Below are 14,344 nucleotides of genomic sequence, written 5' to 3'. Positions count from 1 at the left end.
TTAGCACAGCTGGGGCTACACAGAAAGACCCTGTCTTGGACCTCTCCCCGCAACTCCCAAAGAGAAAAGGGGGTAGTTTATTGTGGCTCAGAGTGTCAGGGGTGTTAGTTTATGGTTGGTTGGTTCTGTTAATTAGACCTGAGGTAAGATATCATGGTTGAAAAGGCTGATGAATCAGAGCTGCTCAACTCTTCATCTGTGAAGCAGAGAGAGACAAAGGAACGGACGAGACCCTGGACAAGATCCGGCCTTTAAGAGCATGTTTCCAGGAGCCCATTCCTTTTCAGCACCTCCCAGGAATGTCATCAGTGAGTGGATAAACTCACTGGTGAGGCAGAGCTTAGTGATGTAGTCACTCCCTACCTTAAACGGTTCACCTTTGAACATTGCAGTAGTGAACAGTCCTTTAACACAGAAGCTCTTTTGTTTTATTTTATTTTCCTTTTTAGATAGGGTCACACTATGTAGCCCTGTTTCGCTTATAACGTGTTAGTAGATCAGGCTAGCCTCATACTCATAGCAGCCTGCCTGTCTCTGACTTCTGACTGCTGCAGTTAAAGGTGTATGTCAGCACACACTCTTTCCGAGACATTTTTAAATGAAGTGTGCAGTGACAGCAGGGCTCCCATGCCAGTTTCATTCTCCTTGGAATGGTAGGCTTGGCTATCTTCACTGAGCATTGACACAGTAGGGAAGGGATGATGCAGCGACCTAGAGAACAACCTGGGACTTTCTTGTTTTTTTTTTTTATTTTTATTATGACATGTGGTCATGTTATATAGCCCTAGAAGACTTTTCAACCATAGTCACCTCAGTATATTAGATTAAGAAAACCGGGCATGGGCATGGTTGTGAACACCCTTAACCCCAGCACTGGTGAGGCACAGGCAGGTGGATCTATGTGAGTTCCAGGCTAGCAGGTTTACTTAGTGAGCTCCAGGACAGCCATAACTACATGAAGAGACCCTGTCTCAAAATAAAAAGAGATTAAGATTTATTTGTATTATCTGCTTCTCTTGTATCTGATCTCATGGCCTTCTATGGACGAGTCATTTATATACTTCTTATCTGGAGGGGTTCTCTGGAAGATTATTAGGCTGTCACTATTCAGCATTTTGGTGAGATTTTTTTTCCCCCCTTATGGCACAAGATTCAAGTCAGGTTGACTCCAGTGAGGTGTAGCTATCCTGAGGACAGCTCAGGAGGCTGTTGTTCTGTAGCTTGCCTTTTCTTTCACAACAGTGATCCAGTATCATGAGCATCTACTTACTTAATCAAAACCAAATCAGGAAAATACTGCTATGTAGCCTTCCACTATTCATTATTTACATTTCTGTTGTAGTAAATAAGAAAAATTAGTGTTGGGCTATATAGTGTTTATTATTATTATCCCTAGAATTATTGCAACTGTATTAACTAACCTGCTATCACAAATAAGACACAAACACCCGTTAAATTTTATAATTGCCTTATTTACCTTGGGCTGGGCAGATATTTCATCTGTGCTGTCTCAATAACCTCACCATTCATCTCCCAGCCCCCATCTAATGCCATCTACCTTAACCATCTTTAGCTAGGCTACCTTTCATCCATAATCTTATGAATACTTGCTTTTATTCTTTATCTGGGCCTTGCCATGCCGTTATTGGAGTCCTTACTCCTCACCCGCGTGGTTTTTTTCTCCACCTAACCCATTGTGTCATCCTCCTCCTTTCTCTCTTCTCATCCCTCTGTTTCCTGTGATTCTCCTGTCTTCAAAAATCAGGGAACTTGGACTAGAGAGATGGCTCAGAGGTTAAGAGCACTAGGTGCCCTTCCTAAAGGTTCTGAGTTCAATTCCCAGCAACCACATGGTGGCTCACAACCATCTATACTGGGATATGATGCCCTCTTCTGGCATGCAGGCACATATGCAGGCAGAATACTGTATAATTAATAAATATAAATATATATTTTAGGAGAGACACAGTACCGGGCATGTCATAAAGTCCCCTGAAAGGTGTTGTTAGATTCATGCTGCCGTTTCTGTGTATGCTGTGCTCTTGGGAAAGAAAGAAAGAAAGAAAGAAAGAAAGAAAGAAAAAAGCCAGAGAATCTTAGCCATGCCTAACCCCATTCTGCCCAGGTATAGGCCATTTAATCAGCCAATCAGATAGGTTTACACAACAAGGATAGGTGTATCCAGGCAACAATATACAAGCTTACGACCAACCCCTCAACGTGTTTCTATGGCAAATTTAATTTTCTAAACATATATGTCTTACTAGTCTTTTTAGCCCAGATTTTCCTTCCTTGCTTAAAATGAGTTGGACCTCTTTGTCCAAAATATTATCTTGGTCCCCTTTTCTTTTAAAGGCTACCCATGTCACTTTATGTCTCTTTTTACTACCTTTATGCTTTATGACAAAGTTTTGATGAATAGTCTTTGAGTTTTACTACGTAGGCTTGAGATTTAGAATTACGCCTTTCACTTTTCCATAGTTCCTTAGTTAGGGCATATTTTCTCCCTTTTTGCTCCCCTTGCCTGCCTTTTCCCCTATTGGAGAATAATAATCAGTATTGCTTGTTGATTGGATCTCAGAAATGACCTACTTTGTCTGTGCTATCCTTTTCCTTCTGTGTTTCATTATCTCATTATTTTCTTGGCTTAGTTGCTGTGGTAAGTGTTGCTTTCTTTTTACTTAGGACCCTCTTTGTCAGGTGTTCCTGACAGCCGGAAAGGGCTTTGTGGTCTAGGCTGGCCTCAGACTCATTGAGATCTGCCTACCTCTGCCTCCCACCACCACTGCCCAGCTATTTGGCTTTATTTTTAATTCTAGAATAGGGTAACACTTCTTCCATTAAAATAAAAAGTGTTCCAATGTGATGAGCAGTTGAGCGCACGCTACAATTTTTTAAATTAAAAAATGAATAGCTGGGCATGGTGGTACATGTCTTTAATCCTACCACTTGGGAGTCTGAGACAGGTGAATCTTAGTTTAAGGCTAGCCTAGTCTACATAGCAAGACCCTATCTTATAAAAGGGAAGACTAAAAAGCTGAGTGATTGATCTTTCAAAGCCAGTTTCTTATAAGGCAGGCACAGGGAGACCAAACAGTAAAGTAGCTATAGTTCCCTTCAGTTTACTTCAGCGTCCCTTTGTGGGTGTATGGACTAAGGTAAAGGTAACATCTTACATGTTAATGAAATCTGTTATAATAGGATGTTGCCTCTCATATCTACAATCCTGAGTTCTCCAGAAGGTCAAATAAAGAGCCAGGCTTCTTTTTGTTTGGGGCTTTAGTGTGGGTCCCCACTTATAGCTTGATCTGTCTAGTGTACAAGAGCTAGAACAATGACCTTTCATAATTTTTAACACTATACACAAACACAACAGCTAATTCGCCTCCTTTTAAATTCTGAAGTAGTTTCCATTCCTGGAACAATTTATGCTATAGTTTTAACTGTCGTCTTGGGGATTCTTCTATGTGGCATTCTCTGTTCCTTGCCTTTTTATTTTTGTTTTGCCTAGATTCTTATTCTGTAACAGCTTCCTGGGGAAGGTAGGTGAGAGGTGATTTGTTTTCACTCTTGATCCATTTGTTTTCACCTGCTACCTTACTTTTGCTGTTCTCTATGCCTGAGTGTGTTGCTGTTCTCCTGTGCTGTCATAGTTACTGCTTAACCTGTCTTGAGCCTCTGTCATTCTGCCACTTCAGGGGGCAAACTTTGGTAAAATTGAATTGCCTGGGTAGAGAAAAGATAATTATTGAACAGTAGGAAAAGATGGAAGGGGTGCAAGTGTCACAATGTGGGTTTTTTTTTCTTGCTGTTTTCACATAGTTCTTTAGTAAGTTCTGCTTTCAGCATTTCCTGCCTCTATTTACCTCTCAAAGTTGTACTTGTTTACATGCAATTATGCAGTTAAGGACTTCACATTCACTGTTTCCCTTTCTTTAAAACCTACTTAGCTATTGGGCAGATATTAAATTTTCTTTTTATTAAATTTTATTTTATATCTATGCGTGTGTGCCTCTGAGAATGTATGTACACACTTACATGCAGATGCCTGTGGTGGAAGGAAGAGGGCATTGGGTCCCCTGGAACTGAACTGGAGTTAGAGACAGTTGTGATTCACTGTGTGGATGCTGGAAACCGAACCCAGGTACTCTGGAAGAGCAGCAAAGTGCCATCCAGCCATTTCACTAGCCTGAGGCGTTTTTGTTTGTTTGTTTTTGTCATCTTGTTTTGATTTTTGAAGTCAGGTTTGTTAAGATACAATTTAACAAGCAAGTACTATAGTAAAATTTATAGTACTTGTGGTTTTGATACATGTACATACTTGTGTAATGATCACCAAAGTCAGGCTCAGCATACAGAGTATCTACACCGTCCTTTCACTCCTGAGCTTCTGTACTGCATATGGGTTCTCTCTTTTTCAGAGTGTCATCCGTGTGCAGTTACTGTGCAGTTTGTGCTGTTTCCCTTAAGGCTGGTGCTTGTGAAATTCATCCATGTTATTGAGCAATGTGATGCACTGGACAATTGCAGACAAATTAGGAAAGGTTTGTTTTCAAAGAACAGTGTGCCCTGGCATTGTTTCCAGATCATGTTAATGTTACCATAAATGTTTCATGGTATAGTTGAAAAAACACTGAAAGGACGCCTAGGAAACTAGATTTTTTTTTTGTGCTTTACACTTTCTTTGAAAACTTGGACAAATCATTCCATTTGGAGGGCTCATTTTCCTTCTTTCCTTTCTTTCTTCCTTCCTCTCTCTCTCTCTCTCTCTCTCTTTCTTTCTTTCTTTCTTTCTTTCTTTCTTTCTCTCTCTCTCTTTCTTTTTTGGGCTCGTTTTCTTTACACTCTTTAAAGTTCCAATCTAAGTACAGGGTAACTAAGCATATTAATAGAAAAGGATGAAGATGTGTGTGTGTGTGTGTGTGTTTTCTTTTATAAAAATACTTTTTGAGTCTACTGTAAGGAGGGCAGCACTATGGTGCCTCTGCAGGTATGTGTGTGTGTGTGTGTGTGTGTGTGTGTGTGTGTATGTATGTATGTATGTATGATTTTTTGAAACAGTGTTTCTCTGTGTAACAGAGCCCTGGCTATCCTGGACTTCCTTTGTAGACCAGGCCAGTCTTGAACTCAGAGATTTGCCTGCCTCTGCCTCCTGACTACTGGGATTAAAGGTTGTGCCACCATGCCTGGTGGCTTTTATTTTGTTTTAAAGATGAAGACACTTTTAGCAAATTGACTAGTTTGAAATACCATTTCAGAGAGTGCTTTGGCACATTAGCGTACACTGAGTGCCAACATTGTTATATATGGTTGTTGCTGTGGCTGTATCTTTAAGTACAGTAAAGAAGCCACTAGTTATTCTCTGAATGTCCCTTGTTACTTCCTCCTGGGGGTAATAGTTATGTAGCCAGGCTTGGTGGTTCATTCCTGTAATATCAGCACTAGGGAGGCTGAGGCAGGAGGCTTGAGGACTACACAGTGAATTCCAGACTAGCCTGAGCTACAGAGTAAGGTCTTGTTTCAAGCAAAGAAATGAACAAAGAGCCATCTTAGGTCATTAAAAAGGATTAGGGGAAAGCTTACCCATTGACTTTTATAGGTACACTGAGAGAAGAATGATTACTTGTTCTTTTTTTAAATCTTTAAAACTATATAGGTACATAAAAAAAAACACATATTGGGGCTGGAGAGATGGCTCAGCGGTTAAGAGCACTGGCTGCTCTTTCAGAGGTCCTGAGTTCAATTCCCAGCAACCATATGGTGGCTCATAACCATCTATATTGGGATCTGGTGCCCTATCCTGGCATGCAGGTATACACACAGACAGAACATGGTATACAGAATAAATAAATATATCTTAAAAAAACACATATTAGAAAAAATAATATCAAAGAAGTTAAAAAGCAATAAATCAAGCAATCCAATTAAAAAATGGGGTATGGAGCTAAACAGAATTCTCTGTAGAGGAATATAGAATGGCAGAGAAACACTTAAAGAAATGCTCAATTAGCCATCAGAGAGATGCAAATCAAAACGACTCTGAGATTTTACCTTACACCCATCAGAATGGATAAGATCAAAAACTCAAGTGACAGCACATGCTGGAGAGGTTGTGGAGAAAGGGGAACCCTCCTCCATTGCTGGTGGGAATGTAAAGTTGTACAACCACTTTGGAAATCAATCTGGCGCTTTCTCAGACAATTAGTAATAGCGCTTCCTCAAAATCCATCTATACCACTCCTAGGCATATATCCAAAAGATGCTCAAGTACACAACAAGGACATTTGCTCAACTATGTTTGTTAGCAGCTTTATTCGTAATAGCCAGAACCTGGAAACAACCCAGATGTCTTTCAGTTGAGGAATGGATACAGAAATTGTGGTACTTTTACGCAATGGAATACTACTCAGCAATTAAAAACAAGGAAATCGTGAAATTTTCAGGCAAATGGTGGGATCTAGAAAAGATCATCCTGAGTGAGGTATCCCAGAAGCAGAGAGACACACATGGTATATACTCACTTTTAAGTGGGTACTAGACCTATAAGATAGGATAAACATACTAAAATCTGTACACCTAAAGAAGATAAACAAGACAGAGGACTCGGGGTAAGATGATCAATCCTCACTGAGAAAGACAAATGGGATGGACATTGGATGTAGGAGAAAAAAAGTAACAGGACAGGAGCCTACCACAGAGGGCCTCTGAAAGACTCTACCCAGCAGTGTATCAAAGCAGATGCTGAGACTCAACTAAACCTTTGGCAGAGTGCAGGGAATCATATGAAAGAGGGGGGAGTTAGTAAGACCTGGAGAGGACAAGGACCAAATATATCAGGGCACAGGGCACAGGGGTCTTTCATGAGACTGTTTCTCCAGCCAAGGACCATGTATAGATATAACCTAGAACCCCTGCTCGGATATAGCCTATGGTAGCTCAGTGTCCAAGTAGGTTCTCTAGTAAGGGGAACAGGGACTATTTTTGACATGAATTCAATGGCTGGCTCATTGACCTCTCCCTCTCACCCCCTGAGGAAGGAGCAGCCTTGCTAGGCCACAGAGGAGGACATTACAGCCAGTCCTGAAGAAACCTGATAAGTTAGGGTCAGATGGAAGAGGAGGAGGACCTCCCCTATCAGTGGACTTGGAAAGGGGCAGGGAGGAGATGAGGGAGGGAGGATGGGATTGGGAGGGAATGAGGGAGTGGGCTACAGCTGGGATACAAAGTTAATAAACTGTAACTAATACTTAAAAAATAAAAATTAATTAAAAAATAATACCATGGGATTTTGGTACACTTTTCCAGAGGACATGCAATTCCAAGGGATGAAGAAAGAAATATTTTCATATTTAAAATTGGAACCAAGAATCAAAAAGACTGCTTTAAGATATGAAATAAGGCCACCAGAGAATGACACTCTTAATCATTTAATTTTGAGACAGGGTCACACTGTGTAGCTCTGGCTGATCTGCAACTTACTATGTAGATGAGGCTGGTACTGAACTCACAGAGACCCTGCTGCTTCTCTTCTGTCTCTTGAATGTTGGGATTAAAGGCTGTCACTCCCACACTTAAGCTCTCAATCCTTTTTATTTTCATAATGTTTTTTTTTTTTCCCTTTCCCAAGCCCTGCTATCTCTCATTCCTTCCCTAGATTGCAGGATGTTAGAATGTTATATAGAATCTTTGCTTTGTTTTTGTTTTTGAGACAGCCTCAATGTGTAGCCCTGGCTGTTCTAGAACTCACTTTGTAGACCAGGCTGGCATTCAACTGAGAGATCCTTCTGCTTTTGCCTCCTGAATGCTGTGATTAAAAGCATGTGCCGCTACCCCTGGGAAGAATTATTAGATTATATAAGTACAGTCTCAGAGTTGTCACCTATCAGTGTACACGTGGCCCACTATTAATTTATTTTAAGAATAATTTAGTTTCAAATGTATTTTTATTTACTACCTTATGCATGGTGTGCGTTTGGGCAGGCATGCCACAGTGCACAGTGGAGTCAGGGACAACTTCCTGGGACTGATGCTCATCTTCCAGTTTATGTGAATCCTGTAGATGGAACTGAGGTTTGCAGGGCAAGCACCTTTAGCCGCTGAGCCATCTTGCTGGGTTAAAAATAATCTAAAAAGAATTAAAAACCTGCCCACAAGAGACAAAGGTAGGCCCTAGGGCCTCTGTAACCTGTGTAGCTTTCTGACCTCTTCAACCCTTCTTTCTGTCCTCTTCTACCTACATAATCACTCTGCGTAACTGCACGTTCATCAGAATGTCTTTTCCTTTGAAAAAAAAGATTTGATTAAAAAAAAAGTCAATTTGAGCCGTGTGCGGTGATACAGTTCTGTAATCCTAGCACTCAGGGAAGCAGAGGTAGGCTGATTGCTGTGAGTTCTAGGCCATCCAGGTCTGCAAAGTGAGTCCAGAACAGCCAAAGCTACATAGAGAAACCCTGGCTCAAAAAACAAAAACAAAAATAAAAACCAAACCAAAACGAAAACATCAATTTGTGTGCGTGTGTTCTGACTGCATGTGTGTGTATACTACAGGTGGGCTTTGTGCCCTCGGAGGCCAGAAGAAAATATTGGATCCCCTGGGACTAGGATTACAGATGGTTTTGAACTGAAACGTGGGTGCTGGGAATCCATCCAGGGGACCTCTGGAAGAGCAGCCAGCCAGTGCTCTTGATCAATGAGCCTTTTCTCCAGCCACCTAAAGATCTATTTTTGATTATGTCTGCCTGTCTCTGTCTATGTGTGTGTATATATACATGTGAGTGCAAGTGCTCACAGGGTCCAAAAGAGGATTTTCTGTTTCCTGGATCTGGAGCTACAGGCAATTGTGAGCTGCTTGACGTGGGTACTGAGAACTGAACTGTGGTCCTCTGCAAGAGCAATATGTGCTCTTAGCCACTAAGTCATCTCTTCAGTCCCATTTTTCTTTTTTTATAACGTATCCCTCACTCCTTTTCATGCTAGTTAGTGACTGAACCCTCAGCCTTGTGTTTACTATGTAAGTGTTTTGTGTACAACTGAACTAGATCTCCAGCATCTCCACCTCCTCCTTAGGCTTATTAATTTTATTCATATGAGTGTTTTAACTGAATGTATGTGCCCCACATGTGTGCCTGGTCTGTGGAAGTCAGAAGAGTGTATACAATCCCCTGGAACTGGAGTAGCCACCATGCAGGCGCTGGGACCTGAATTCTGGTCCTCTGTTAAAACAGCAAGTATTCCTAAGCACTCAGTCACCTCTGCAGTCCCTTGTTTTCACATTCTTGAGACAAAAGTCTCACTCTTTAGCCCATACTGGCCACCAACTCTAGGCAGTCCTGCCACAGCCTCACAGTGCTAGCATGCTGGGCTTGACCCATCACATCCACTGAGGATTGTTTCCTTTCCTGTGATCTGCTATCATGTAGCCTCCACAAGGGTCCTGGGGAGGTGTCATAGCATGGTGGTGAAAAGGAAGGTTTTCAGAAGGTATGGGTGTTGTGAAGAAATCCCATGTAAAGTTTCCTTTGGCTTCTCTGTTTGTATAGATCCAGCATGTCTGGCTTGCACCTAGTAAAACAAGGTCGAGACAGAAAGAAAATAGACTCACAACGAGATTTCACTGTGGCTTCTCCAGCAGAATTTGTCACACGTTTTGGGGGAAATAAAGTGATTGAGAAGGTGAGTTATAATTTACTGAACTATTTTGCCTAAAATATGGGATATTTAATGACTAAATTTGTTGTTTCTGTTTGTTTAAAATGGTGTTTAGGTTTTTAGGGGCTTTGCCTTTCTCTGCAGTGTTATCCTTTCTATCTCCTTAGCATGCCATAATACATAATCTCGCTGTTTGCTGATATATTTACACATCTATCTTTATATATATATTAATGCTGCTAATTTGGTCATAGTTGATAAGGAGTTGAAATTCTGCTTCTAGTTTTTTTTTTTTTTAAGTTCTTGTGTTTTGTTTTTTTGTTTGCTTGTTTTTTTGTTTTTCCCTGAGACATGGCTTCTCTGTGTAGTCCTGGTTGTCCTGGAACTGAACTCAGAGATCTGCCTACTTCTGCCTCCCAGTTTAATCTGCTGGGATTAAAGGCATGCACCACCACTACCATCACTAGATTTTATGGTTTTATAGGCACAGCTGCATTAGCCTAGCAGGGGGATGGGTGTAAGGAATGATTGGTAACCTTGTATAGTGCCAGTGGGAAGATAAATGTGATAGCACTGGATTTAGAGAAGTAGAAAGAGTTTCAGAAGAGAAGGCTTAAACAGTTTGATAGATTTGGGGCTTACTGGCTTCTACCAGATATTAGAGATGTTTAGAGGAAATATGCCACCTGAAATACCTGAGGTGTAGATAGTTTGAAGCACGTGGGAGGTGGACATAAGGAGATCAAGGGTTTGTGGCCAATCTAGCTTATGTAATGAAACTCTTGGTTGTCGTTTCCTTCTGCCATTCCCCCCCCCCAAAAAAAAAAGAAGCAATTCGGTGTCATTGTTACCTAAAACTCGTGAGAGTTTGGGGATATTTTGGTTGAAATGGTTTAAGTGATTAAAAAATAAACTATAATAGTATCCCCACTCCTAAAAGTATTGTTTCATCAGTGTCTTATATTCTCATAATAGAAGTGGATTCTATATCTATTAGCTTTGATATTTTTGGGGGTATGATTGCAAGATATACATAAGGAGATGGAAGGTTTATTTACAGAAATTTCTCAGGATTAATTGATTAATCCTTTAGATTAATCAATTTAAAAATCAATTAAAAAATCCTTTAGATTTTCTTGTGACCATGAAGCCAAGCAGTTTCTTTCATTCTACAGCACTGGGGTTCAGCATTTTGGAGAACAGCAGTTGATGCCAAGGTGTCTTATTACAATAGAGACTACTGTGTAACACCAAACAGCATAACCCCTCCTTTTTTTATTGGATATACATTATGTTTCTTAGTAAGAGATAGCTATGATAGGATGATTTACAAATGAATAATGTGAGCACTTATGATTTAAATTTAAAAAAATGAAGTTAGAAAGGAATTAGTTCTAGGTAGCACATGTTGAAGTATTTGCTTAGCCAAACATTTTAAAATATTGCTTGATCTAGTAGGAGTTATTTCTCGGCAGCTCGGATTAGCAACAGTTTTTGTTTGAAGTTCTTTTTTAGACAAAGGGAAATGTGTAAAAATTTATCTTTGTTTTCCTATTTTTGCCTTTCTTGGCTTTTCTTTCATTTCCCATATCATATTCCTACCTCCCAGGTTCTTATCGCCAACAATGGTATTGCGGCAGTGAAATGCATGCGATCTATCCGTCGGTGGTCTTATGAAATGTTTCGAAATGAACGTGCAATCCGGTTTGTTGTTATGGTTACACCTGAAGACCTCAAAGCCAATGCAGGTGAGTTACTGGCTTTATGTCACTTTAAGTACAAAACACTGAGTAGACATGCCTGGAAGGAGAATGTTACCCTAGGGAGATTTCCAAGCCCACGACTGCCAGTAAAATCCTATGCAAAGATTTCTCTTCTAAAAAGTAACCAGTAATAATAATAGTAAAAAAGTGCCAATAATAGAATCATGAAAGTGACTGTACCATAGCTAACTGCACAGGTTCCTGTGTTCTGAGGTAAGGAGGTAGAAATTTCACAGACGTATTGGGCTGTGAGGTTTATAACTTTTCCAGTGTTAAGTATTTGTTAGACCACATACTTTAGTGAAAATGTTTGGAAGAAAATGATACTTCCCTTATGACTTACATGGAATTAGAGAGCATTTTAGGGTAAAAGTTCCCGTTTTTCCTCTGACCACTGAGGAAAAGACATCTTGGGACTCAAATGGCTTTTCACTACTTTTTTGGAGACAGTCTTACCATGTAGCTGTGGCAGGTCTAGAACTCAATATGTAGACGAGGCTGGCCTCAAGCTCATAGAGATCTGTCTATCTCTGCCTTTAGACTTCTGAATTAAAGGCATGCGTTACCCCTATTCCATTCTCATGCCTTTTATTATTTGTTTGTGTTTTATGTACATGGATATTTTGCCTGCGTTTATGTCTGCACCATGTGTGCACAGGCTCATGGAGGCCAGAAGAGGGCATCATACCTTCTGGAACTGTTGTTACAGATAGTTGTTAGCCTTTTTGTGGGTGCTGGGAACAGAACCTTGAGTCCTCTGCAAGAGCAACAAGTGCTCTTAGCCTCTGAACCATCTCTCCAGTCTCTCTTACACCCATTTTATCACTATCTTAAGTCAGAAGGCACACAGATAGGAAAAAAGGTATCCTTTTAGTGCCTATTTTGGTTTGTAAATGTTGCCTACATGTTGACAATGATATTAAGACAATTCCTGGAAGGTAAAAGTTACTATGCCATCTTATTTTGAAACAGATGTCACAAATTACTGAAAAGCAAATGTTGGTATCTGAAATCATTTAGTGCATCCTTTAATATGTCTCTGTATTACAGTTTGTTTACTTGTAAAAGGAAGCTCATAAAGATGAGATCTTAGATACTAAATATAAACTACTTTATTGCCCCCCCCGTCCATTTGTTCCTGGTATGCCTACTAGTCATTTACTTAATCACTCCACAAGCATGAGGAATAAGGAATAAGGTGTGACCTTGCTCTAGGAAGCAATATAATGAGATATATAATGAGATAAGTGCTATAATAGCAACGTGCAGGAGGGTTCTGTGACAACACAGAAATGAGATGCTTAGGAAAATGGTTAAGAAGACACTCATGCCTGGCCAAGAGTAGGTAAGAGTTGTGGCAGTTAAGAGAAAATGAAGAGTATACCAGGCAGGAAGAACAGCAAGTGATGGTGTGATACAAGTGCTTCTCTGGAAATTACATGTGGCTTGTTAAAATGCAGGGTGCGCTGTAGTGTTTGCCAGGAGAGCCTTGCAAACACTCAGAGGTCAGGCTTCATCTTTGTGTATATGTGTGTCTGTGTATATAAGCAAACTGAACAGTTAAGTTTTATATTTTATAATAGACAAAGCTTATAAAAATAGTGTCAGTGACCCTTTCTCATCTACCTATTATCCATTGTCAGCAATTGCCATTTCAAGGCCATCTTAGTATCTAGTTTCTATTTTCTTTCATCTTATATATATAGCTGTTTTGACTGCATGTGTGTCTATGTACTGCTTGTATGCCTGGTGCCTATAGAGGCTAAGAGAAAATATTGGATCCCCTGTGAGCTGCTATGTGGGTACTGGAAATTTAACACAAATCCTTGCAGGAGCAACTAGTGCTCTGTAAGCTTTATGCCATCTTTCCAGCCCAACATCCAGTTTCTGTATGATTCTGTTCTTGCTCCTTCTCTGTTCACAATTAGGCTCATAATAGCTATCATATGATTCCATTTCATTCTCTTTCTGCCTGTTTCTATCTGTTTCTATATATCTATCTATATGATACAGAGTTTTTAAAAAGTTTTTAGGAAGTTTTATTTGTGGTTGTGTGAGTTTATGTGCCATCTGTGCAGGAGCCAGCAGTGGCCATAAGAAGGAATCTGGAATTGGAGTTATAGATGGTTGTGAACCACCTTGTGGGTGCAGTATGAACTCTTAATCAGTTAGCCTACAGGGTTTTGTTTTTTTGTTTTTTTTTTTTTTGTTTTTTTTTTTTTGTTTTTTTAATGAAAAGAATAAAGAAACCAAGCTGGGCATGGTGGCTAACACCTTTAATCCCAGCATTTTGGGAGTCAGAGGCAGGCAGGTCTCTGAGTTTGAGGCCAGCCTGGTCTACAAGGTGAGTCCAGGACAACCAAGGCTACACAGGGAAACCCTGACTTGGAAAAAAAAAAAAAAGAACAAAGAAACCAATAAATTAGGTGGATGATTCTGTGAGTAACTTGAAGAATCTGCTTCAGGAAGAACAGTTATAAAATATAGTTGGGGTTAAGATATGTGAGTTATTGCAGATATGTAGTGTTAATATTGCCTTCCAAAGAGCAGTGAGAAAATGAAGAGGGCTAAGTGTGACATCTTATGACAGTATAAGGGATGGACTCAGGAAGCTAAGTCCATAAACAAAGCTAAGAAAAGAGAAGACAATTTCAGGGCTAAGATGGGTAGTTAAGTGACAGAGTGCTTGACTAGGGTTTATGTCTTAGTGCCGTGAGAAAAAAGAGAACTGGAAAGGGCAGATATGTCAGCAGTCAAACAGATAAACAAGACCAGGAAGACTAGAAGTCCATCTAGCAATTAGTAGATTATTAGGCCATTGGTAACTTTGGACAGTTATTTCAATGGGATATTATAAGAGAGAATGGAGATTAATATTGGGTATTAAGGAGTGTGGGACATGATATGGAGCCATTGTGGACTCCTTTTTAAGA

The 14,344-nt window shown here is 40.1% G+C and overlaps 1 protein-coding gene across 6 annotated transcripts in view; it reads left to right on the top strand.

Annotated features, from left to right (window-relative positions):
- Acaca (acetyl-CoA carboxylase alpha) overlaps window positions 1-14,344 on the top strand; it is a 263,052-nt gene that overhangs the window by 73,575 nt on the left and 175,133 nt on the right. For 5 of the 6 annotated variants that reach the window (XM_060387107.1, XM_060387103.1, XM_060387102.1 and 2 more), the window contains 2 exons: window positions 9,540-9,672; window positions 11,258-11,396. In XM_060387107.1, the coding sequence (XP_060243090.1) occupies window positions 9,540-9,672; window positions 11,258-11,396 (272 nt within the window). Of the gene's footprint in view, window positions 1-4,526; window positions 4,545-9,539; window positions 9,673-11,257; window positions 11,397-14,344 lie in introns of those variants that run through there. The other variant, XM_060387108.1, reaches the window with a different exon arrangement.

The sequence above is a fragment of the Meriones unguiculatus genome, chromosome 7 (genome assembly GCF_030254825.1).
Source record: "Meriones unguiculatus strain TT.TT164.6M chromosome 7, Bangor_MerUng_6.1, whole genome shotgun sequence".
NCBI classification, from domain to species: domain Eukaryota; kingdom Metazoa; phylum Chordata; class Mammalia; order Rodentia; family Muridae; genus Meriones; species Meriones unguiculatus.
This window is presented reverse-complemented; position numbering and strand designations above follow the sequence as displayed.